At 36.5% G+C, this 26,475-nt stretch overlaps 1 protein-coding gene across 2 annotated transcripts in view; it reads left to right on the forward strand.

Moving 5' to 3' along the window:
- CUL2 (cullin 2) overlaps positions 1 to 18,299 on the forward strand; it is a 41,255-nt gene extending 22,956 nt beyond the window's left edge. For both annotated transcript variants that reach the window (XM_066551567.1, XM_066551558.1), the window contains exons 9-21: positions 935 to 1,097; positions 2,285 to 2,409; positions 3,958 to 4,065; positions 6,073 to 6,132; positions 6,510 to 6,638; positions 6,746 to 6,832; positions 7,328 to 7,480; positions 7,869 to 7,946; positions 9,705 to 9,771; positions 10,825 to 11,027; positions 13,485 to 13,586; positions 14,298 to 14,414; positions 17,506 to 18,299. In XM_066551567.1, the coding sequence (XP_066407664.1) occupies positions 935 to 1,097; positions 2,285 to 2,409; positions 3,958 to 4,065; positions 6,073 to 6,132; positions 6,510 to 6,638; positions 6,746 to 6,832; positions 7,328 to 7,480; positions 7,869 to 7,946; positions 9,705 to 9,771; positions 10,825 to 11,027; positions 13,485 to 13,586; positions 14,298 to 14,414; positions 17,506 to 17,637 (1,524 nt within the window). In that variant the 3' untranslated portion in view covers positions 17,638 to 18,299. The remainder of the gene's footprint in view (positions 1 to 934; positions 1,098 to 2,284; positions 2,410 to 3,957; positions 4,066 to 6,072; positions 6,133 to 6,509; positions 6,639 to 6,745; positions 6,833 to 7,327; positions 7,481 to 7,868; positions 7,947 to 9,704; positions 9,772 to 10,824; positions 11,028 to 13,484; positions 13,587 to 14,297; positions 14,415 to 17,505) is intronic.
- The last annotated feature ends 8,176 nt before the right edge of the window (positions 18,300 to 26,475 follow it).

Consider the following 26,475-nt stretch of genomic DNA (forward strand, 5'->3'; position numbering starts at 1 on the left):
TAGGGTAACATTAGAGTTTTAGCAATATGTGGTTAAAAAAGACTCTTAACTTAGTTGTTATAAAACACTGTTAAAAATTACATACTCTGAGGTGGATTTACTTTCATTTTGCTTTGTGGTGTATGAAGTTATGTTGTGGTTAAATTACTTGTAATTCTTATACCTATTTTGAGAAAACAAAGATTAATACAACACTAGGAGTCAGTTCTTGGTCCTATACTGTCTGCACTACCAAGATAGAAGAGTTGAGAAAAGGGCTGTGGAATTGCTTTTAAGCTAATGGTTACACACCTGTGTTGAAATTCAGGGACAGGCTAAGACTTTAACTAAACCAAAAGCAGTTTTGCATATCACTAGCAGTCTGCAGCTGCACTCCTCTTCCTAGAACCCCCTAATATTCACAGTGTAAGTGCTTTTATGGCAGTATTCATATGACTTATCTTATGATTAAGCCTATTTCCTTCACTGAGTTATAAAAAGAGCTTTTATTAATAGCTCAGATGTACTCCTGTACCTATTGAGCAGATGTTTACATACAAGCAGATGGACTTGGAACAGTAAAGTGATTCTTGGAGTTCTCTTTTTGTTAGGTATAGTGGTAAAATTTTCTTGGAAGGAATAAGAAGTATGGTAAGAGAAATTGGGGAAGACTAGTCACAAAGTTAAAGGGAGCAAGAAATTTCAAGATGAAAACTATGGAATGCTGGTAGACATCTAGTAGTGACCAAGCCTACTTAGTACTCAGACTAGATTATGTTCATTCAGTAATTGTTGATTCAGAAGAACAAATTAAATTTTTCATCCCACACAAGTTCTTTTGTAGCTCTTATTACTTACTGTTGTTTCCCATTCTACATACATACACTCTTGTATATTCTGGTGCTACGTAGGTTGTCAGCATTTCTTCAGCTTGCAGTTTAAATCTTCTGTGTAGGTTTTAGGTAGATTAAAAGATGAGGAAATGCGGTGTCGGAAGTACTTGAATCCCAGCTCATATGGCAAAGTGACTCATGAATGCCAGCAGAGGATGGTAGCTGATCACTTGCAGTTTCTACATGCAGAATGTCACAATATTATCAGACAAGAGAAAAGAAGTGGTAAGTCTCACTTGTCACAAAAAGACTGAAATGGTTTTTTGTTTTATTCACTTAGCATTGCAATTTCCTATCTTTTTTCAATGACCTTCTGTGCATATAAGCATTTTCAACTAATGTTACTTATTTAGAAATCCCCATTAAACCCTGAATAACATTTTTCTTTTAGCGTGTAACTAATTTTTATTCCTCCAAGTATATAATCAAAACCTTTTTTTTTACTGTTAACAATCCTTCTTTCAGCTAATGCTGTTTCTCTTTCCTTGTCTTAGTCATCTTAAAAACACACTGAAGTCCTGTGTCCTGTATAAATGATAATATTTTATGCTTGTGTTTTCCTTTGTAAACCAATGGCTCTGTCTTAACAGATTTCTTCATCATCACTTAACAGGTCAGGCTTATAAAATATTTTGGCATCTTTTCGTAGCCACTTTTTATTGTCCTGAATCTTTTGTGACCTCTCATCCCAAATCTTTTTTACAGAAGGAGATGCTCTTGTAGTTGTATTCCCTGCCTGACTAAAAAAACATGCTTCCCCATGACTACATGCCTCTTACCTTTGAAAGAATGCTTATTCTTGCATGAGAGATGGTATCTCTTATGTGAAACAAATTATTTTTCACAGTCAAACTCAAATTGTATCTAATAATGGTTCAATTTCCAGGGAATTTTTCAAGCTTGATCAGAGTTTCCATCTATTTTGTTTGGTTTCTTTTTTGGGGGTGCAGGGAGGCAAAATGTAATAAAAATAGCAGTTGCTTGTTCAGAGCCTTTTTCACCTGAGAAAAAATTCAAGCTACCACGGGAGGCAAATAAAAAGTCAAGAAAATACCTAAACTGATTTTAGTCAGCTGCTGCCAAGGGGTATTAAGAAAGGCCAGGGTTTAAAATAAACTGGCGCACTCTTGCTCCACACTAGCCCACCTCTCTTCTTAGAGTCTCTCCTAAAGAAGCTGTATTGGGAGGGTGAGGTAGTCACAATGGCAGGACTCAGTAAACACTGATAATAGGCCTACTCTTTCCTTTTTTCTTTTCTCAGTGATCTAGTGTATGTTAATTTTTTTTTCTTTCAAAACAGTTGGTCTTGTTTCAGTCTTTAGAAAGTTCTGTTTGAAATTATGGTACTATATTACGTGTTAATTTTTGGTGTTTCTAAGTGTGTACTCTATAAAAATGTATCTCTGTTACAGACATGGCAAATATGTATACTCTGCTCCGTGCCGTGTCAAGTGGTTTACCTCATATGATTCAGGAACTACAAAACCATATCCATGATGAGGGCCTTAGAGCAACCAGCAATCTTTCTCAGGAAAATGTGAGTTTCCTCAGGCAACTGAACTGACTGTTTGATTAATATTCTTGATCCTCTTTGTTGGTTTTTTTTTTTTAATTTTGCCTGCATAAAATTGGTTTGGAATGTGATGGATAAGTTGTAACTTCTCATCAGCATGGTTAGCTGTGCCACATTATCTATCCTGAGAGCTGATTGTTGTAATTGTTGTGATCTAACCAGAAACAACTGCAGCTAGATATTTCTCATTGTTGTTTGCTTAATACTACCAGGGCAAGTAGGTCCTTTTGTTCCATGTATGGTTTTGGTTTTTTTTTCTCCTGAATTTCTCTTAAGTCAGTGGCATTTGCTGTTCTGGTATGTTAGAAGCCAGTGATTCCATTTTGTAAAGACTTGACATCCTGTCCTGATTTCAATCTGCTGGTTTTCACTATAGCTTTGTAGTAATTTTGCTTTATATTGTCATGTAATTTCTGAAAATATTATTATCTTAGATATTTTACTAAAATGTGTTAAACTTTTTTTCCATTTATGTCTGTTTAAATTACTCAATTCCATTTTTGTTTCTCCAGCATTGCTGTTCAGAGACAAACTACAAGCTTTTGTTTGACATTGTGTTGGTGCATGTGTGCATCTTGCTGTCTAGATCTGTGCTCACTTTGGGATGGTGACTTCAGCTATCCTGTGTTTCTGTCTATAATAATGCATAAACAGAAGCTGTTGTACATTCACTCTGTTACTGACTGCACAGGAATGCTTGCTATTCTGTGCCTCCACTGTAACTTCAGTGTGCATACTGCAGTCTTTAGTAGTATAGTTTGCTGTCCAGTTATTTTTAGGTTTATTGAACTTACTCTTTCAAACTAGTAGTGTCTACTCACAGAAATAAATACAGACCCATGAGGGTGGTGACAAGTCACAGCCTTATGTAGATAATTTCAGTGTGAAATACTCGTCCTATTGTATAAATTACGTACTTGGAAACATTTTAAATGTGTGACCTGAGAATGTACTTGGGGAGTTATGCTACAGAGCCAGTGCCTTTCTCTCTGTTGTTCTTGTGCCTGCCAGCTTGTCTGTGTAGGGACTCCTCCAGCTCCTGTCAGTCATTTCTATGCAGAATATGATGCTGGAATGTGGTGCATGAAATTCAATTGGTAACTGCCCTATGTAGGAAAATCTAAAGGGATCATCCAGATTTTCTCTCTAAGGTTGCTGTGTAGGAGAAGCAGCACTTTATTATATCAGTTGCTTGATAGCTGTACATTAATAGTTTTTGAAAAGGCTAATAATGGATTTTAGGGAAAAAAATAGATGGCATGAGAACAGTATAGACTCAAATCTAGATTGGATAGCAGGACTGTAAATGTAGCCTAGACTTTTTATTTCCAAAACATGCTCTAGCATCATAGTGTGACAGTACAGCAGAATCCATCCTCTCAAAATTCACTGTAGTATTAACTTTCTCAAAAAAGAGTAATCAGTAAACAATCTACAACTAATGTAGATATGTTTGTTAGATACTACTACTTTCCTCACTAACTTACCTTCTGTTTTATCTGCCCTCTTTAGATGCCAACTCAGTTTGTGGAGTCAGTTTTGGAAGTACATAGTAAATTTGTTCAACTGATCAACACTGTTTTGAATGGTGATCAACACTTTATGAGTGCCCTTGACAAGGTAATTTTTACTTAAGTAAACAAAGCATTGGAAAACAAAATCCAAGACCCTGATTCAGGCTCACCAAAACTCTTCATAGCATCAACACATGGTCAATTATAGTTCATATGCAGTCTTTCTAGTTTAGAAATGCAATGGAGCAGAAGACAATACAGTGTAAAGGAAAAGATAAATTAAAGGAGACCATTTTAATACTCGTTTTCTGAAAGAAAGACCTTTCTTTTCATCATATTTCAAAACATAAAAATAGTGCTGATCCATTCAGTGCAAATATAAGTGCAGATGATAAATAGGCAACTGGTGAGGTTTGGGAGGTTTGGTAATTCTTGCATGCATTTGAACTTGAATTTGCTTGCTGAGATAATCTTTATCTCTGAATGCTCTTGGTATTACTCCCACAGAATCTTTGCTTAGATTTTTCAAGTTGACTGCCAAGGATATCTGGAAACTTACATTACTTCAATCACTGCCACAATAGGTAACTTTTTCCAGGAGAGAGCTGCACTTGAATTTAAATAACAAATATAGGGAAAGAGGCTTGCTGCTCTTTTATTTGAAATGCATAGCCATGCATGTATTCAAGATAACACTTCTAATTATGAATTTTAATATTAATCATTATTAATTATAATGAATAAATATATTTTCTTTCTTTAATTTCCTCTCACAGGATGCACACAGTTCATTGCTCTTTTGTGGTGTGTGCAGTAGTTGCAGTTTGTGCAATGTCAGAGTCTAAGCTTTGACAATTATCAGTCAAGGTTAACCTGAAGAGACATAATGGAGAAGGTACCAGTGATGGCACCAATAGTAGTTACCCATCTGTATTTGTGACATTGATAAAATAATTATTTGGCATTTTAAAACAAATATTTCAATTCCAAATACATTTCTCTCTCCATTGCAATTAATGTCATGTACCAGAAGGTGGAGTAACACAAGACTGACAACTTCATTTGCTGGCACATAGGCTTTTCTAAATACATCAGTTCTTGATTTAATTGATCTTTCTTACAGTAAATACTTAAAATATTAATTTGCTGTTAATTTTTGATGGTGGCTATCAAAATCACTATTGCTGCCTCCAGTATTATTGCAAAAGATTGCTCCAAGCTTTAAAGAGTTTCCTATTTCTTGTCAAGTCATGCATTCTTTTCTCAGAGGAATTCTAGGGACCTATTAGCAAATTTTGCAATCTTGAGGTATTGTACAGAAGAATTCCTTGTCAGTTTGTCTTTATAATAATAACAACAATATTTACCTTCTACAGAGGAACTATAATTCCTGGGAACTATGGTCATGCAGTATTTTTGATTCACTGTTAGTTTACAACACTAATTTAAATGTGACATGTAGTTCAGAAACTCTGTTATTCTGATAATCTATTTTTCATTTCTAAACTGCCATTATCTCTTTCCTTTTTCATCATATTCAGGTTTTCTTCAGCCATCATGTTGTTTGTACTCTACTACTCCAAATTTCCACTTTCAGCAATGTGTTTTTCTCCTTTTTAGTGTGTGAAAAAATCCAACAACCAAAAGTACTTTTGTTTCTTACTGTTGTGAACACTTCATATAAGTTTTTCAGCTCAACATACATGCTGTTGATGTGCTGCTGCTCAAATCTACTCTATCTGCACTTATTCCTTAGTTTCTTTCCATCCATTCTTTTGGACTATATTATTGCTGTATACCAATCATAATACTTTTGTGAAGTTTCTTATCAGAACTTAATTTGTTCTTTGGTTTTCTGTAATTATTTTTCTTCTTCTACTCTTTCTACTTTTACTTAATTCTCAACTTGAAAATGTTTAACAACCAAATTCTCATAGAGCAGTAATTTAGCCTTTTTATGAGTTGTTTCACTTTTATCCCCTTTTGTGTAGTTCAGTTTTATAGGATCTCGGATGGTCTTTGCCCTGAGGATTTTTTTGATTTCTTCAAATTTCATAAAAGGAAAAGGTTTAAGTCATTGACAATTTTGCTCTTTGCTCCATGTTTTATGTAGGCTTTGACATCAGTAGTTAACTATCGGGAGCCCAAGTCGATCTGCAAAGCACCTGAGTTGGTAAGTGATGCACACAAAGTAATAATTCTTGTATAAAACCATCAAAGGAGTTGCCATAGGGTCCTTCACATGCATACCCAGCTCTCACACTGGGTCACACTCAGGTGTGTGTTTTAATAGTAACAGCTTCAACTGCACACACCTTTTGTGAGTGGGCAAAGTTGCTATGGTTCTAATTTTTGGTATAGACTGTGTTTTTTATGGCTGTAGAATGTATCATTTACCCATGAATGCAGCCCTTGTATTCAATGTGAGACTGTAGAGTGTGACTTACTTCACGTTTGAACTATTGTATAAATTTGGAAATACCTTGGCATACATTTGTTCTCAAGCTTGACAAGTAGTTTTAGGTTTGATTTTTCTTTTTTTAATTTGAGCTGGCCAAATACTGTGACAACTTGTTAAAGAAATCAGCAAAAGGAATGACAGAGAATGAAGTAGAAGACAAGCTTACGAGTTTCATTACTGTTTTCAAATACATTGATGACAAAGATGTATTCCAAAAGGTAACTTTTTTCCTATTCAATAATGGTTTAAATGTCACATTTAAAGTCTACTTGAAGAATGTGGTTATGCTTCTTAAAATCCTTGTCTCTGTTTTTTTTTAATGCAGTTCTATGCCAGAATGTTGGCAAAAAGATTAATTCATGGTTTGTCTATGTCTATGGATTCTGAAGAAGCGATGATAAACAAACTAAAGGTAAGGTAATATTCTTCTAACACAGAATAATAGGAGTGTGTAGTGTTGAGAGGGAGCAGCAGAGGGTGCCAGAGGTAACTTAGCAATTGGTAAATTGTTTCCAATAGCTGACAGCAAAAGCTACTGTTTTGGTAGTCTGTGAAAGATAAAAGGCTGAGTATCACCTAGGCATTTGAGATTTTAATGAGGTTTTGGATAATTTTTTAGCTGTGTTCAAGTCATTCATGTTAACATGAAAAAAATACCAAGGACTTCCATAAACATGTCTATCTTTTGGTTTTATAAAACAATATTTTTCAAATAGATTAGTGTATTTAAGGTGAAACTAAGATAAATATAATTTTATTTTACAATGTTTGGTTTTTATCATAACTAGTGTTTTCTGTAAATATAACACTTCTGCTGACTAGATTTTCATATAAATTATGTTCCCTCACTAATAAATATGATGAGTACTGTTTTCACTTTGAAACCTGTTACAATATTTCTTCACAGCAAGCCTGTGGTTATGAATTTACCAGCAAGCTCCATCGAATGTATACAGACATGAGTGTTAGTGCTGATCTCAACAACAAATTCAACAACTTTATCAAAAACCAGGACACAATCATTGATTTGGGAATTAGTTTTCAGATATATGTTCTACAGGTACTAATGTATGTTTATTGCTGCTGAGTTATTTGTATTTATTTTTTATGTTCTGATAACAAACATACAATTTTTTCTAATTATGAATACTACTTTATATGGGAACTGATGGCCTGTGATCATTGTAGAATTACTTATTTTCCTAGTGTTTCTTTGTAAAATCAACCCACCAGGTCCCTAAACATTAGTGATATAAAATTTCAGTCTTAATTAATACCTCAGTGGGGTGTGCAGAAGGTGCTCTAAAAAATGATCAGTAAAACTTCCTGAGTTAATTGATTTTCTTATGACATAATGCACACTATACATCCACTTAAGAGTGCTATTTTTTCTTAATATATATGTTGTGTGAAAATATTAATGCTTCTGTTTTTCCCAATACTTTCAGGCTGGTGCATGGCCTCTAACTCAGGCTCCTTCTTCTACATTTGCAATTCCTCAGGAACTGGAAAAAAGTGTACAGATGGTAGGTTAGTAGGAGGCTTCCTGTAAACATGTGGAAAATGTAAAATAACTCCAAATGAAAAATCATCAGTCTAACAGAGAAAAACTTGAGCTGCTTTACCTTGATTGTAAATTATGTCTATCATGTTTCCAGTCCATATGCAATGTTGAAGGGTCAGCCAAATATGTTACTAAATTTCTGTATGTATTTGTGTAGCTTTTTCACATCTCTCTTCTATAGTTTGTGATTGCCAAAAGGTATGCTAATAAATGCAATCAAATGAACTATGTTGGTTCTTTGCTTCAAAACCAACTCTTAATATTTAGATAAAAGAAGATTCTGTTTCTAATATTAAATCTGAACGGTCTTAATAGCAGATTAAGATGCAAATACAGGTTTCTTGTTCCCTGTTTCATAGAAACTGTTCAAAGTCAGGCTTCATGCAAACTTCTCTAAAGCTCATTTTATGATTTCTCAAAGCAGTTAAGGTTTTGCTTTAGCCAAATATTTTCTTCTTATGTGATTATTTCTGCTTTGTAGAGGTATTGTGTTGCTTTTGATTATATTATTGTATTCTAAATGTTACCTATACCATGCTTGTTGAAAAACAAAATATTTGTGTTGATCTTTGCTAAGGTGTATTTGATGGTGAAGTACAATTTAGGTAATACACATTTTGTATTATTGGACATAACAGATTTTTATAGCTATTTTTACACCTTACCTTGCTATTTGATGTAAGTTACAATGGCAAATGTCTTTTTTCTGTGGTGAAGGGTCTTTTTCTTGTATTACTGCTGAATATTAGGACTACTTATTCAGCTTTAATTTTCACTTAAGTGGCACTTGGTTTTGGCAATATAATAGCTTCTGACCCAGACTACAGGATCACCAGGTGTGACAAGATTTTGCTGTCTTTATGGGTTAAAATAGGAGTATTGTCAGTTGTGCCTGAGTTGGAAAATTGGTACAGAATTGTGTGTCAGAAGCAGCTCAGAGTCTGGGTTGCTTGCCTCATTTCACCATTTTGCCATTTTAAAGGAGCAAACTTATTCATGTGTGACCTAGGTAGAGATCAGTGCTTTGAATTAGAATTCCCTAAAGAATCAGAACATGACCTTGAGGAGGGAGTCTTTGAAAATTGTCTGACAATGTCTTTATTTACTGTCCAATTTGATGATTTGACCCATGGAGAGAGTTCTCTTAGGATTCTGGCAAGGATTTAGAAAGAAAAAAAAAGTATTGCAGTTGCACTCCAAAGTATGAGAGTACCTGTGTAGCTGGCCAACCTCTTCAGCAGCTTTTTCTGAGACTGAGGAAGCTTCCTGTGAATATATATTTATCTGAGTGGTGTACAAATACTGGTTTTCATACTGTGCAAGCTTGTGGGTGGAGAAACACCTAATTCCTAAAAAGATCAAAATTCGCTGATTTTATGTTCTCCTTCAGTGTTAATCAGTTTCCAGACCAAAACAGAATAAGCCAAACAGGTGTGTGTACACAGGGTTGGCATTGTGGGGTTTAGGGAGTTTGATCTCATTTTAGGGAAAGATTTTTTGAATCTGCTGAAGTTCTTCTCATTACCAGAGGTAGACCTTAAATTAAGATTCAGTCATCACTCATCTTCTAAAGGAAAATGCTGTCACAAATGGATCTGCAATGTTTTCATCCAGTGTGATGGACATAAAACCAGTATTTCTTCATTAGGGTGGTAGGGTGATGATAAACTTTCATGAGTAGTTATATGTGTGACTAACTGATGTTCATTTTGTTTTGCAGTTTGAATTATTTTACAGTCAGCATTTTAGTGGAAGGAAGCTTACTTGGTTACATTATCTTTGTACAGGTAAAAATAAGTGCTTTGCTATAAACTTATGATCTAACAGTTACTTGCTAAAAGTTCTTTTCAAATGACAAAAACATGGGGAGTTGGAGCATTATTTTGCATATAAAGTCAATGGATGTATTTTGTGTTATAAATTAATATTTAGTACTTAGAATTTCCAAAATCCATGTCTCGTAAACTTGTGATTTACTAAATCCAAGTAAAACTAGAGTTGTATGTTCTTAACTGCAGAAAAGCACTGCAGAACTGCTGAGCTAATGACAATTGCCCTGGAATTGTTTCTGTAGTATAGATGTTCCCTACATAAATACTAAATAATTTTAAGAATGCATATTATACTATTTTACTCAGGTATGTGAGTATCTACATAAGTACTTAATTTTAAGTATTTATTATTTATTATTGTCAAGTGTTTATTTTAGTAAGTGTCAGTTAATCATGTTTTATTTTAAGTGCTTTCAGTCTCAGGCTTTAACAACTGAGGACTGCCACATACCACATGGAGATGAAAACCATAGCCCACAACAATGTAATATAATGAAAATCTAGTTCTGGTAACAGGAGGTTGCTCTTAACTCACACTCACCTTCACACAGAAAATCTAAATCTGCTTTCAAGTAGATTTCTTCAGTGCTTTTTGTTTTTCATGGGAATTTGAAAAATGTAAGAATATGAAAAATTTTTGATGGATAAGTATTTTGCTTTGTTTTTAAATTTTTCCTTTAATCTACTTCCTCATTAATCAGTATTCTGAGATTCTGTGTAAGCTGTTAATAGAAGTTTATGCATTGCGATGTGTTGAGGCTACTTGGAATTTATTTTTTTATTATTATTATATATTACACTATTTGTCTAATCAGGGTGGGGCAGTTGTTGCAGGCCCCACTGTATATGTGTAAATTCACAGCATCAGTTGTCATTGTTCCATTTCAAGTGTTAAATACAGACTTGGGTTGAATGTCTGGAAATGTATGAGGAGCTCTGATAGTTAGGCTTCAGATGACTTTTCAGCACCTTTCATCTGTTTATAAAATGCCACTTGTATCATTACAGGTGAAGTAAAAATGAATTATTTGTGCAAACCTTACGTAGCCATGGTCACAACATACCAAATGGCAGTGTTGCTTGCCTTCAACAACAGTGAGACTGTCACTTACAAGGAGCTTCAGGACAGTACACAAATGAATGAGAAGGAGCTGACAAAAACCATCAAATCTTTGCTTGATGTCAAAATGATCAACCATGACTCAGAAAAGGTATGCCATTATGATATTAAAAAGTTTAATGTTTTCAGTCTTGTCATTCTGATATTTGTTGAGGACTTTTTTAAAATATCCATTGTTTACTTTTATTTTTCTAAGCTTTATTTTTGACCCTTGTGAAAAATTGTAAATCTCTACTTTTAAGGAAGGAGACAGGAGGAGGAGGAGGTAGAGTGCCTGTCATTCAGGCTTTCTATGTCTATAGCAGCATGAAAAGGTAATAATGCAGGGATTCTTTATTGTTTCTGTTGCCTTGCTTTCAAAGTTGTACTGAATCACTGGAAGGAGCCTGAGTAGTAAACCAGAATTTACAGTGATCCTAAAAAAATATTTGTGGGATTAAGAGACTGAAAAAAAGAGCAACCATGTTCTTCCTTGTGGACAGATTACAGGAGCCACAAAGAGAGCAAGGAGGACTTCTGTGAGAGGATTTTTGCTGCAGTTTGCCAGACTTATCATTCCATGAGTTTCTTGAAATTCCAGTAATATCTGAGCTTTGTTTGTGATTCAGGCAATGGTTGATACTTCTTTTTCTGACCCTCTCATCCTTCTGTATAGCCTCTGTGAAATCTTTTTTCCAGTACAGCAAGGGGCACAGACTTTACTATGTTAAGTAAGAATTACTGCAGAAGAGCCTGTGCATCCCATACAGACAGAGCATGTGCTTCCAGCTCACCCAGAAAGCCCACTATGCAGACAGAATCAGACAGAAGGAACTGAGATAAGCTGTTCAATTCACTTAGAGGAAGAAATCCAAAGCTGCTCTGACAGCTGCTTTTGTTTTTAACCAGGAAAATTTTAGAAAATGGAAAGTGAGATCACAAGGAAGATCTGGTGCTTGGCTGAAGCATAGGACATGCTTCCAATATCTAGAAATGAGCTCAGGTTGGAACAATTGCTGAGAAGATGTCTGTTAAACCGTGGGTCAAATAAAACACTGGGAGCTATTACAGGAAGCAGTGAGACCTTTAACAATCTTAAAACGTTGCCTGTTATTTAAAGGATTTACATTTATTTATGTCCATTGTATGAGGTTCACCCAGTTTCTTAAAGCTTATGTCATAGAAGAAGGAATAATACAGCTTTCCAACCCTTTTACTTTTTAATGTTTACTGCTGCATTTTCCACTTCTTTGCCTTCCAGACTACTGTATTCAAGTGTCTTTACTATTTCTGTTTTCTTTGCACTCCATCCAGCAATGTGATAGCAGATCTGTAGACAGTCTATCAGCTTACTTATTAAATAAACAAGTGAGCTTTAGTGGTTTAAGCAGTGGAATTCAATACACAAACTTCTCTTTACCTGTATCTGAGCCAAACAGAAAAGTACAGTCCAGTAAATGTTGTAGTTTGCTTTTGCTTGTTTGTTCATTTTGTGAACGGGTGTGGGGGAAAGAGCATGTGCAGCTTCATCTCAAAATCTTCATTGGTTCATTCGAATCATGCTTTTTGAGTTCATGCTCAATACACAATTGATTTTTGTTTATATTCAACCATGTCAGCAGAATAATGCTTGAAGATAATGTTAGCCTATTTTTCTGTTAGCTTATTATTTTTCAAGGTCTTTCCCATTTCATGTTGTATTTTCTATACTATGCCTGGTATCCTGATTTTTATGTATACTGTAACAAAGGCTATTTGTTGCAAGATACGAAATTAGAATTAATATTGGTTTGAATGTATATTTAGATAAATATTTTCTGTGTTTACTAAAATATTAGTGCTTTAGACAGTTTGGCCAGATTCCAAGGTCTCAGAATCCCAGTAACTTTATTCTACTGGAAATTGGTGATACTTGTACAGACTCTTGCCTGGAAACTGCAGAGCTCTGTCCAGTCATGCTGTGTTGAATGTAAAGGTGTTTTTTATTGTAGGAAAAAATTGAAATAATAATAATAATAAAGATATGCACATATATATGTGGAAAAGAATCGAGATTCTGACAGGAAAAAAAAATTTGAAATCTGCAGGTAGATGTGCACTGTAGAAGTTGCAGTCTGTCAGCTGTTTCTGCTATAACATATCAAAATGTTTAGATGCTTTTCCTTAAATTCTGGAAGACAACTTTTGTAAAAATTATGAAAGCATCAGCTCCCTTTTGAGGTCCTGTCATAGATAAATGCAAATCCTACTTTCATTGCAGGGAAAAAATGATTTTAAATGAAGTGCTTACAACTAAGATAAGCTATCAAAATATTAAAAGAGAAATTGCTTCCTAACGAAATTCTTGTATGGCAGAGTGCTTCAATAGTGCTTTCTGAAATAGATTTGATTTCTGCGTCAGTTAAACTAGCTTTAAAAATTGACCCAGTTCAAGCAGCATTTTAGAATTTCCAGCTACAAATCTGATTTTTTTTCTGTGTATGTAAGACTCTAACTGTGACTTTTCAAAGTAAATTGTTACTATTTTCTGGTTCCATTCCTGATTTTTAAAAATGATTCTGTGTTGCAGGAAGACATAGAGACAGAGTCTATGTTTTCATTAAATATGAACTTCAGCAGTAAACGAACAAAGTTTAAAATTACCACATCAATGCAGAAAGACACACCACAGGCAAGTATTCTTCGGTGTTTCTAGCCTGAATAGCTTAGAAAGCTTATTTTTCTAAAATGGAATTTACTGTGTTAGTTTGGTGGAAGCAGATATCAGATTCCATAAGATTTGCAAAAGAAATTTTGTAGGTTTAAAGCTTAAGCGATGCAATTCTTTTGTACTTGAAATATAGGCAAGAGAAGGTGGAATAGGGAACAAAAAGTAGAAGAAAAAGATAAACAAAATGGTAATACTAAATGGTATTGATGTTTAGTCTATGTTGTGAGACTTTTTGGTTGCTGATGTTTATAAAGGAACTTACTGCAAGAACAGCAGAATCAACAACTATTTTCCTATAGTTTTGTGTCCTTTGGCAACTAAAATCAACTCCTGTGTTGTTAATCCATGTTCTCAGTGTATCTCCTATGACACAGGATTTTGTACAAGATAGGTATGTGCTGCCAAACTCAATACATTATAGTCAGTTCTGATTGCTTTTCTCTCTAGCAAAAATATTGGTTTAGATGCCTGTCTCCTACCTTCCTACTGACTTTCATGAAACCTGATATCCTTAATTTATGGACATACTTTTACTGGAATAGAACTACACCTGCATTCTTTTTTGTATTAGTTCACCACTTTTAGTAAAGTAAAAAGAGATTCAAGATACTTTTATGCAGTCTTTATTGGTCTTACTGTGTTTTGAGCATGACTGTTGTTCCTGTGTGGCAGGAGATGGAGCAGACCCGAAGTGCTGTGGATGAAGACAGGAAAATGTATCTTCAAGCTGCTATAGTCCGTATCATGAAGGCACGTAAAGTGCTGCGACATAATGCTCTTATTCAGGAGGTGAGAGAAAGTCCTTGAGCTTGATTTTGTTAAAATCTTCAGGATAGTAGGGTACAACATCAGACTACAAAACTCAACCGTGTGGAAACCAGTACTCCAGTGAAATTAGTGAGAATTTCCCTGGAGTCTATTTTGAACTGCAGTACTGGAGCACAAGCTGGGATCCCTCAATCTCTTAAATGTGTCTTAGCACCAAAGCATTAAGTTCTTGCTCTTTCCTGTTAGCTGGTTCTGTGCCAAGAGATGTTGTATCCTATAAAAATCATTGCCAGAGCTATGAGTTCAGTTGAAAACCTGAATAGGGATATTCTAGTATGGAATTTCCACAGAAGCACTTAGCCAATTCTGTGCTCTAATCATTATTTTATTATAACTCATGGTTTAAATTTTAAAAGTTGTCTGAGTATGGAGACATGCACTTTTTAATCTCCCTTCTCCACAAAGCGGTCCAGTTCTCTAGATGTTTTAGATTCCAGATTAATGACCTGTGAACTGTCACAGCCTGGCTTGGAAGGAAGTGCTATTTCATTAGTTTTTTTCCCACTTTCCCATCTGCTCGTTGCCTGCCTAATAGTATTTCTCATTCCAGCCTAACATTTGCTCCTTCCAACCAATTGCCAGTTTTACTTTTCTCAGCCTTCCAAAGCTCTTTCTTCAGTATAATTCATTCTTGCATCTCTGAGCCTTGCTGGATGGCCTCAGAGAAGACTGGTGGGAGGGGGAATTGAGATTCCTGTTTTATTCAACGATTTTGAGCATAGAGGTGGAGAAACATGGAGTAATTTGTGGTGATGGAGGAAACAGTTTACCACACCCACTCCTTAATTTTTATTTCTGAAAAAAAACCTAGCAGCAGCAGGGAGTTTGTAAGCCCAGATGATGCAGTGTGAGACCTCTTAAAGATTTTGGATATTGAAGAAGTGTTTTTACACAGAGTCTGAAAGCAAGCTTAGTTTGAGAAATCTGATTTTGAATATGTAGAAGATGAGGCAGTATAGGTCCTGATTTTTCTCAGAATCTTTGTTTTTTTGGTTTCCCATTATTTAAAACATCTGTGCAATTATGATGAAATTGTATAAGAATTTGCAATTAAAACTAGAAAATGATAGGCAAGCCCTTTAATCTTTGAGAATACATTTTTCTGCCCATTGTCAAATTATTAGAAAAAATTCTTGAAATGTACTTGGCCTGACACCAGTTTATAATCATGAAATAGATTACAAATTGCTGTGTTTTGGACACAAATCCTTTCCGGGTGCTTCTTCCATTGTGTAATGGAAGGGCCACTTACATACCCCTGCTGTTTTTGGCTCTTGCAGGGCTCTTGCAGAATAGTAACATTCCAACCTTTTTCATCAGCTTTGCAAAAAAGGTGGATATTTTCATGGTTACTCAGTTAAAAACTAGGTAGAGAGTATAGTTGTGATATTGTTACTAATTCTGGTGCCACTGTTATTTTTATCATGCTGTTAATATTCTTATATATAATGTATGAGTTAAAATGTGCTGTTTGACTTCTTGAGTAAGAACTAATATTTCTGCAAGAAGTCTGTTTACTATGAATAGTTAATATTTTCTCACCCCATTAGTATTTTTTCTTAGCTATAAGGGCAGGATTATACTGTTAGAAAGGTACTTGAGAGACTCCTAACCCTAATGTAGTTAGCTCTGATTCTAGCACTATAGCACCACACATTTCATTTAGGTTGAGGTGTCCAAGAAAATAATCCAGGCCCATGGTAGACCTGTATATGTCAGCATGTGGTCTTTGTGGAATTGTTAATTGTTAGATGCACCCTGATAATTTCAATTCTACCTCAGTGTTGCAGTCCCCTGCAGGGCAAGGTAGCTTTTCCTATAAAATGAGTAAGACTGGAAGAGTAGTGGAGGGAGATGTCAGAACAATCATTCCCAGAAAATTTTTATTCTGACCATCAGGTATTTCTGTCTATCCTTCTTACTTGTACTATCTTTGATTAAAAAAACCAACAACAATAAGAAAATCCACACCAATACAAAATTCTCTTTTTTGCTTTCTCTGTCTGAAGTAAATACATGAAATGTGGTGATGACAATCAGCTTCACTGGAGGGCTAAGTTTGGTGAAATCTGAGCAGATCTATCAGCTTGTTAGCACCCAGTTTCTCCTCACTTGTGCTGCTGTGGAACATACCAGACCCTTGGCTGTTAGCCCAACAAAACTCACTCTTTTGAGGCTTTTGTTTGCTTTGCTGGGTGAGTTCCACCTGGTGAGTTCTGTTGGCTAACAGAGAGCCCCAGCAAACTCTAGAGCTGGGACAAAGCCAGCCATAAGAAGTTGTAAAGAAAACTGAAAATTCAGCTGAAATAAAAATAATTTTCTTTACAGACGAAATAAGAAACTACAGGCAAAATATATTGTGATACTCGAGTAGTAAGATCTTCTGTTTGATTTTCTATTTGAATAATTTTACTTAGCAATTTGCACATTCTGTTGGTGCAGACCATTTCTTCCTTTTCTCTACAAGAGAATGGGCAAGACTGAGAACTTCTAAGAGACATCTAAAGTTTTTGCCTGAGTGGCAATTTCTTCCACAATGTAAATAAAGATTTGTTTTTACAATAAATAACTTCTTACTGCATGTATTAAAAAGTTCCAGCATAGCCAGATGGAACTCACTAAATTGTAGGTCTGTCTTCAGTGACTAAGGAAAGAGAAGTTGATTCTGATTTTCTCCAATTGTGTAGGAAAGGAGGGTAATGGTAGGGGAACTCCACTGTGATAGTAGTGAAGAAATGTGTTAATATTAGATTAATTTTTAACATGGATATTTGTCTTCATTTGTACTGTGATAAATGAAGTAAGCAAGAGGAATGAGGAGATCTGGGGAACATGTGGCCAAAGTAACCAGTGAGCTGACCAGTCAGTTTCAGTGTCCTGACACTTATACGTAGAGATACTTTCTTGTTTGTTATAAATTAACTATTCCAGGGTTATTTAATCCTGTCTTTAAAAGAAATGAATTTGCCTTAAAGCCTTTAGCAAATATTTAGATGACATTTATAATTGTGAAAAATAAAAATAACACCAAAATTGTGTCTTTCTTTTGCAGGTAATTAGCCAATCAAGAGCTAGGTTTAACCCAAGTATCAGCATGATTAAGAAGTGTATTGAAGTCCTGATAGACAAACAGTACATAGAGCGAAGCCAGGCCTCTGCAGACGAGTACAGTTATGTAGCATGATGTGCTGTCCTGCAGGTATGATTGTAAGGAGATCATTGCTGTCACTGTTTGGTGTGTTCCTGTGGGAAGAGGCAGGCCTGTGCCTCTTGGTCACTTGGCAGCCCCTGTTTTTCTGCTGTTTACAACATCACCAGTGCCATGTCATGAGCGTCAATGAAAATGCCTATAGATATTTCAAGCTCATGTCATTATGACATTTCTTAAAACTTTACTAAAAGAATGAGTGAAGTATTGCTGAAATGTGGAGAATTGGTTGGGTACCATGCTTTTTTTTTCCCCCTCCCCTTTCACGTTTGCAGTTGATGTTTTTTAATGTATCTTAAGACAAAGTAAAAAAAAAATCACACAAAAACCCTAAATATTGTAATATGACAGATAACCTAATAATTGTATCTACATTAAAATGTAAAAAAAATGACGAACATGATACTGCTGCTTGTCAAATAAAAAAATAAAGTTATATAATGTGTCTCGAATGATTGTAGAGCTGGATATAGCATTAATGTCTGTAAATATTATTCAGGCCTGAAGAGTAGAAATAATGTTACGTGTTTGGGTTTTGGATAACCTCAGAAGTAGGCCTGACATAACAACTAATTTATGTAAAACTGAATACCAGGTATGTCATGTTTAATGTGATTATAAAAAATATTTATGGTTAAGTGCACATCTTGTTTTCTTGAGATTAGGCTCATTTACATTCTCGGTGCCTGAAGGCCTCTGCTGTGTCTGATAATCCCACACTGTAGGAATATGTTACAAGGGAAAATAAACTGATTTTTGAGGGGATTTAAATGGTGTAGTTCACAAACACTTAGGAATAATTATCATGAACATCAAAGATAGAGTTCAGTGGCTTGGGAAAGCATATAGCAGGCTGGTAACTGAAAAATGGTTTTTCTTCTAATGTATTGGGTTGAAACACTACATGGATAGGTGTCTATGTTTGTTTCCATATAAACTCATACTGCTTGTTTCTTGTTTTCCCTCCTGACTCCTATGGTTGTTTTTATCATGTTTTGTTTTCCTCTGCCCCAGTTAGATTTCCAGCTGTTAGGGTGAGACAAATCCACAGGCTATTTCATGTCCTGTGTTGTTCATCAGGGTTGGCATGGTGACTGTTCACTCTTAAACAAACAAACTATAATTTTAAAAGGTACCAACTCTACCACTGGAAGTGAATGGAATTTAAGAGCACTGAGAGTTTGAGCACACTGAATGCCTGCTGCAGAAGAGTTTTCTCATGGCTATGCCTGCAATTATGATTGACAGGATAAATATTAAGTTTAAATGTTCTATTTTTGCCAGATTTATTTGCCTGCATATAAAAATACATATGTAGATATATACTATTTGCAGTATTTTTTTAGATTGTGTAGTATCACCTACTAAAAATCCACACGTCAAGAACTAATTTTAAAGAAAGCAAACCTTTGGAGGGAGCTTTTTACTCTTTTTTTTTTTCTAGTTCTTCACTGTATGAAAGGCTTCTCTTCAACTCTTAGATTGTTGCTGTCTCTTATTTCTTAAACAGTATTGCATTCACATACTATCTAGAGGGTACAGGAAACTTTCTATGGTTAACTAGGAAATGCATCAAGAAGTGGTGCTATGTTTTTCTGGTGTGGATTTTGCTAAGGATGAATAAAGGGCAATAAACAATAAAGTGCAATAAACATTCCTTCCATATTGATGGTGTTTTATCCCACTATGCTAAGATCTAATTTTTTACGTGGATTTATGTCTTCAAGAAGTGAGGTTTTTTAACCAACTGTTATATGGTGCTGTAGATCATTGTCTAAAGTGTTAGTTTAGAGTTGTCTCTGTGTGGTGGGAGGCAGCACAGGTGCTTATTCTGTCACCAGCTGTAGTAAACAGGAGATACAAAATCAGCATAGATTTTGACTGGAATGACTTCTAATCTATTTCAGTGTGAAGCATTTCTGTGCTTTATAAAAAAAATTATTCTTTACATCTAAGGACAAAAAATAGGGGCAATATTCTATTACATAACACAAAAAAAAGAAAAAAAAAAAATTTCCTGAATGCTGAATTAGCACATGCTTTTTCCAGAAAACAAACTAACACTGATACCAAAGTTTCTGGAAACAAATGTGGTTTATCTTGTAACTTGTATTTGAGTCAACACATTTTAAGCTTGTTCATTAAAGGGTTAATAAAAGCTTTATTTAAATATAGATTCCAGTAGCAAATTTTTAAGGCTGAGTTTGAAGAAGGCCTGACCAATTTATTTTCAGAATAATTTCATAGGCAACACAAGAACTTCACTGCTCTAGCCCAAACGTGCAAGGTTTTAACATTACCTTATCTCTCGATTTTTGCATACCTAAACCATCATTTTGGGTTTTAGGTAAGCATGCTGCTGAGTTGAGACATGTTTAGTGAGTTAAAAACATTCATCTATTTCAGTACAGTTGGCATCCCCAGATGATGTGTTTCATAATTGCACACAAACTCAGTCTTTTCAGTGGCTCTTAGGAAATGTTGTTATAGCTGGGAAACATTTTGAATTCTACTTTATAAATCACACCTTCCCCCTCAGGAAAAAAGTAGTGCAAAATTCAGACCCCTGTAGCTGGGTTATGTCACTGAAATCATTGCTGGCACACAGGGATGCGGTTTATAGTTGGAGCTTCAGCCTGGCAACCAATACCTTTGGCAAGTGTAGGTTCAAAATATTAAGTGCTAATGGGTATTAACAGGAGGGGCAAATTGTAAGAAAGAGAAGATAGCCAAAAATGCCATACAGTTTTAATTATTTACTAGAAGAAACTGGTATAACTGTACTGCTTTTTTTGTTGGTTTGTTGTATGCCTATTAACATGTATGACCTGCTAGTGTATAGGAAGCCATACAGCTGAGTGGAAACACAATGGTTTCATACATCCCATACATGCCTAATATCAAAATGCATTTTACCTCTGGTATTGAGTATTACTGATCATTACTACACTAACTGAAAAGGTGTTTCCCTGATGTTCTAATTTGTCTTGAGACTGATTGTCTGGGTCTAGGAAAGAAAAGTGTACCTGCATTTTAGTGTGTTCATACACACAAGGCAACCAGAGCTATGAAAGATATTTAATCACCATAACATAAACTGTTTGCAAAGTAGTTAGTATCATTACTTTCAGTGAGTACATCATCTTTCCAAATAAGCAGAGTACAGAAATTGGTCAGTGGAGAAATAAATTTTATGAACTGATTTCTTTCAGTTATGCTTAGAAAGACATTTCTTATCCTTAAAAGAGATAATTTTCAAACAATCACTGCAACATAGTATTGATATCAAGCAAATTGCAATAATAAATATAAATTCTTTGTACCCTAGGACAGATATTTTAGGACTGTCCATGCTTTACAAATATGGTAAGTACTTAGAGTTAATTAATATAAGATATCATGATGTATGAAAGCATATTCTCCAGAAACACTTGTTACTACACTGATTATTTTCTCTTATTAAAAATCTGAATTTGTCTTTACTTGTTTATGGTAAGTTGTACTGTGCTTCTGAGCTGATAAGAAAATGGCATTTTTCAATTTTGTCAGGGAAAAGAAGAGGAAGGGTCAAAAAAGTGTTTGAGTATAATAAGTTTAAAACAATGCAAGACTTTGATAAATATGTGTGCATGGTTTTAAAAAGGAGGGATATGAGAAATAGATTTGTAAAGGATTCTTAGAACCTGACTGAAAGCTCACACAGTCTTGTACATCTGTATGTAAACTGAGATAAGATGTGCTGACTTGGAAAGGCTGTGGAATAGAAATTACATTGTTGAGAGGGAGTTTGAGCTAGAAACAAGTTTCAAACGATGGCTTTGCAAAAATTGGATATTTTGGAGTATTAGAGCTGTGAAAGATGCATTGTAGCAAGTCTACATGAGGTAAAATAATAGGTGATTGGTGTTAAAAGTATTAGCAGCACTGTGTGGCAAAAGCTAATAGGCTGCAAAACATTTATAAGGTATTGTAACCAGGAAATAAGTTGTCTTCTAATAGAATGGCAATGAGTTTTACATCTCCTATGTCTCACCCTTCTATGAGACTGATAACAGAATAAAATCTTTAAAAGGCCTCTCAGGTGCCCCATCTCTGTAGAACTGGGATTTTCCAACAGGGGGGTGAATAAATAAAAGTAACCAAACAAATCCCTATCCGTGTAGATGCTTGGATGTCCGTTTGTTCTTATCTCCATTCTGTGGCATTCACAGTTGCATCAATAAGGAAGAACATAACAGGCAGCAGAGAGGGAGATAAGAGGCTGGCTGGTTGGCATCTGGCAGTTGTGTTGGTGCTGCTCCCATCAGCTCTCCCAGGAGGACAGCACAAGCCATGAAAGCTCCCTTAGTCTCCCCAGTAAGCCCAGCCTTGCATTTGCATCTGGGAAGTGAAGGACTAAGCCTCAGTGGTACAGCGCAAGCCTAAAGCTATTGTTGGTCACATCTAAAACAGTTCTAGTAATTTAGGGAATTACTTCCACCATTCATTTCTACACTCTTTAGGATCCCTGTGACTGAAAGCTGAGTGGTGATTTAAGCAAAAGTGAAATACTCACTTGTTTGGTTGTTTTGGCTGGAGTAACAAGCAGCTGGCATTAACACCATCCTAAGTTCCTCCTCCTCAGCTGGGGTGCAGTGCTGGGTGCATGTGTTCTATTACAGTATCAGGTACAAAGTACACTTGAAGCACTGAAAAACTTGGTGTGTGTAAACCCTTTTCCAGAGCTTCTGGACTAGCTGGAAATCTCTGATATTTTACAGAGAAGGGCTATACTAGCTTGGTGTGTCCTTCCCTCCACTCTTCCACTGAGATAAATAAAACCACACGCTGGTGTTCTGTAAAATTTGCTCTCCAAAACTTTGATGCAGTTGTATACCATGAAGAGAAAATTAGATATTTTAGGACTACAGAAAGTAATCTAGGACAAAATACTTGCCAATGTCTGTATAGCCAAAGCATCAGTTCTTTCAATCTGACTCTTACCAACCAAACATTCGATATATTGGTGTTTACAGGAGCAATGGAGATTGTTTGGCATGTTCTCATCTGAAAGAGGCCTTGTTCTTACCATAATCACTGAATGGCAAACACTGTAATTATCACCTTTTGGTGGAAGCTGGTAATTCTGATGTGTGTCAAACTAGCTTTTCCAGCAGCTGAGAACAGTAGCACTGTTGCTGTCAACAGTCAGTAAAGAGGAGTGATTTGAGGGCAGTCTTGAAACTTGGCAGATTGCTGTTGCCTGTCTTTTAATGTTGGTTATATAATCTATAACCTACTTGGTATATATGATTAAAAGTGCAGTACCTCTCTGGTAGTATTTCACATTATATTGAACAGTTGCAGTTGAGTTTCATAAGATGTACGTGGTCTGTTTTTAAAAAACTATTCATGAGTCCATTTTCATTTCTTCTTTCCAGTCACCAGCTTAATAGAATTTGTGATCTTCAAAACCTGAGTTTGAGAGAATAAAAGAAAAAAACCTGAAACTCATGATACTGTGTACTCATCTGTATATTTGAAGCCAGTTCAGGATGTTTTATGAGATTTGTTTGAAGAAATGCCAGGCATTTGGCTCCTTCAGAGTGGTGAGATACATGGAGTGAGGTGCTGCCTGAAGCTGATCAAGAGGAGCCTGTCAGTGGGAGGATACGCATGATCCTCTGATCCTTGTGCTTTGGAAGCTGATGTAGTAGACAGAATCCAGCACATCACATGCTCTCCTCAGGGTTTGGTCTCTTTTAAAGAGAAGCACAAGTGGTCATGCTTGTGGGCATTTAAGAAACATGACACTTGGCCTTTTTGAGTCTGTTCTCATTCTTCCCTTGACCAGAAGAGTGCCCAGTCTTAATAAGGCAAGCAAGGCCTGTCACCTCTCCTGGGTGTGTACAAACTTAAACTGGCTTGAATGTAAATTCAAAAGGGTGAGCTCTTACCTCTTTCCCATGGCTTTTTGTGTATTTTTCATTGCAATATTCAAGGGGCTAGAAAACAATAATTTAGACAAGGGACGTTCCTGTGGGAGCTGGGGCTGTGGGTGTGGGTTTCCATCAGTGGATTGCTAACTGAAGAGCCATCTGCTTCTCAGTGCAGTAGGAAAGTGGCAGTGGCCAGAATTCTGTATGCAATCTGCATCCTCTGTGCTGGTTGATGTTCATAATAGACTTAAGTGATAGCTAGTGATCTAGATAGCAGTAATGAATATTTGAACATTTACATTTAGGGGTCATCTCACCATCTGGCAACTCAAAAAGACTTGGAAATTGGGCTTTCAAAATGATGCTTACGGGTTTGCCCGTAGGTTCTGCCTGACTGCCATCTGAAGCCATGAAAAGGAGTCACGTGAACCTCAGCTGTAGCCTTGTCTCAGTGATTCCAAGTGAAATTCTCCCTTCCCCCATGTGGGTGTCTGCTAGCACATGTTTTAGTGTGCTGGTAATGGTGTATCTAAGCCTTACTGCAGCCACAAATTGAGGAGAATAGATGTACACCCACAAAACATTCCCTGCTTAAAATCTGAGTCATGGCTGATTCAGAGATGTGCCCGTTGCAGCTGGTGAAAGAGATTTGGGAAGATGTAACATTCCTCTTGGGAACAGCAGTAGTCTCATTTTGAGCTAAGGAAACAGTCCATCTGCATGAAAATGGGCTCTAGCATTAAAAAACCTCTATCCATGGAGAAGACCCCACAAATTAATACCTGTCATCCATCCTGGAAGGGTTCAAGGATATACTGGATGGGGCTCTGAGCAGCCTGGTATAGTGGAAGGTGTCCCTGTCCGTGGCAGTGGGATTGGAACTAGGTGATCTTTAAGGTCTTCTCCAACCAAAACCATTCTATTATTTTTGAGTGACATAATTGAGAAACTCCACTAGCTGCTCCTCAACCCTCTTTCCTCAAGGCATTAGCCTTGGCTGTTTTGGATGCCCTCTCTCCTTCAGAGAACTGGGCATTCAGCTTTTTATAATATGTGTTTTAAAGGACATATGTAGTTTGGCAGATAAGATGGGAAAGAAGCAGAGCTTGTGCCACTGAGCACGCCTGGTATTAGCGTAGTGGGGAGGGACGGGTGGGGACGTGCTCTAGCCCTGAGTGGCAGCTGGGGCAGCAGAGCATGGAGTTTTGCATGTGGACTGGCAGACCCTCTTTATTCTTTCCCACACCCAGGCACAACCTTTGAAAAGCAGACTTGACAGGCAGAGCTGGAATATCTGCTCCTTGCCTTCCTGGTAGGGTTCCTGTGCGCTAAGGGCTGCGTGTCAGGACAAGCCTGGCTTTGGCAGCAGAGCCCAGGGAGAGCGGGAGCGCTGTCACCCTTTGGGCAGGGGAAGGCACAGGGACACAGCCCTGGGTATTCGCAGGTGGCAGAGGAGGCTGTGATCTGTGTGGACTTCATTTTAATATAGGGACAAAGATCAGAAACTGTGCATAAAAATGCCAGGAAGCATGGGATAAACTTCTTAATTGTGTATTAACTGAGGTGGCTCAGGAAACTGTAGGTTATGTGGGGCATCTGCAATGACAAAGATGAAAATATGACAGGTAAAATAGCTGGTTTATGCTCGGATTTGCCTTTTACTTTTTTACTTTTTTTTTTTTTTTGGTTGTTGGTTTATAAATCCTTTTGTAAAATAAATACAGGCTTTTGAAAAGATCTTCAAGAAGTTTGTTTTGAAAGGTTTTTGTGGAATATTTAACCCACATTCCTGTTGATGTGCACTCTGGGTTTTGCATCCTTCAGAATTCCCGTCCACACTGCCTGAAATGGCCATTGTGCAATGACCTCTGCAGCAGTGCTTGGCTGCCTGAGCTCCAGACAAGGGAAAGTTGTTTCTCTTTGCAGGGGCTGTTCTTGCTGCATCCACCTCCTCACTGTGACCAGCTCCTTTCATGCCATACCTTCTAGGCTCTAGCGCCTGCATAGCACATTTTGTACATGTGAATTGTACTTAGCACCTTAACACTTCTTTAAAATCTGTGCCCATAAAGGTATGTCACAAGCTTCTACTCCTCTGTCTCCTTCTGTAGCAAGTGGTTTGGCCTGGCCTTCCTTAGAATGTGGTTTTATTACTGTTGTGCTCAAGTGAGCTCTTGGATACTTAAACCAGGTTTTCTTCAGGAGTTTGCTATGGTTGTGTCTGGTTTTTTAATTATGAAACTAAAAATCCCATTAAACCCTGTCCATAAAGACCAAAGTTTTGATACAGAGCACTGAAAACCAGCATTTAGTGCTTTATGTGCTAGAGAGTAGTATTTTGAATAAAGTTTTTGTTGTCTTTAGAAATCCTTTGTGGGATATATTGTTCATTTTTGAGTGTATAAAATGCTTGTGAAAACTTCCACTTAGCTAAGTGCTAGTTAAAGTACAAACAGCATAAATGCAAGCTCCTTTTCAAGCTATCACCTGTGATAATGGAGGAAACAACTGTGACAGAACATCTCTGTATTCACACTCTGCTGGAGGCTACAAAGGCTTTCAGAAATTTTAGAGCAGTTACATTTGGTGACAACTGCTCTAAAATCAATATTTTTAGGTTATGTTGCAGCATGGAGGGGGAAATATCCTTCCAGTGTTCTGGTTTTGCACAATGAGATTGTTCTTTACCCAACAGGGACATTGGCTGATTGCGAAAATTTGGGGAAGGTGGAAGAAAGCTATCAAACCTGCTTTTACAGTGCTCATCTTCCCTGGAGCCACGACTGCAAGTGTGATTCCCCTGCTGGCTGCGAGCAGCAGGATTCATTGTGGCTGTGGGAAACGTGGGTGCTTTCCTCGAAGTGTTACCGCAGGATCTCTGCTGGTTTAAGGACTT

Source organism: Molothrus aeneus, chromosome 1 (assembly GCF_037042795.1).
Source record: "Molothrus aeneus isolate 106 chromosome 1, BPBGC_Maene_1.0, whole genome shotgun sequence".
Lineage (NCBI taxonomy): Eukaryota > Metazoa > Chordata > Aves > Passeriformes > Icteridae > Molothrus > Molothrus aeneus.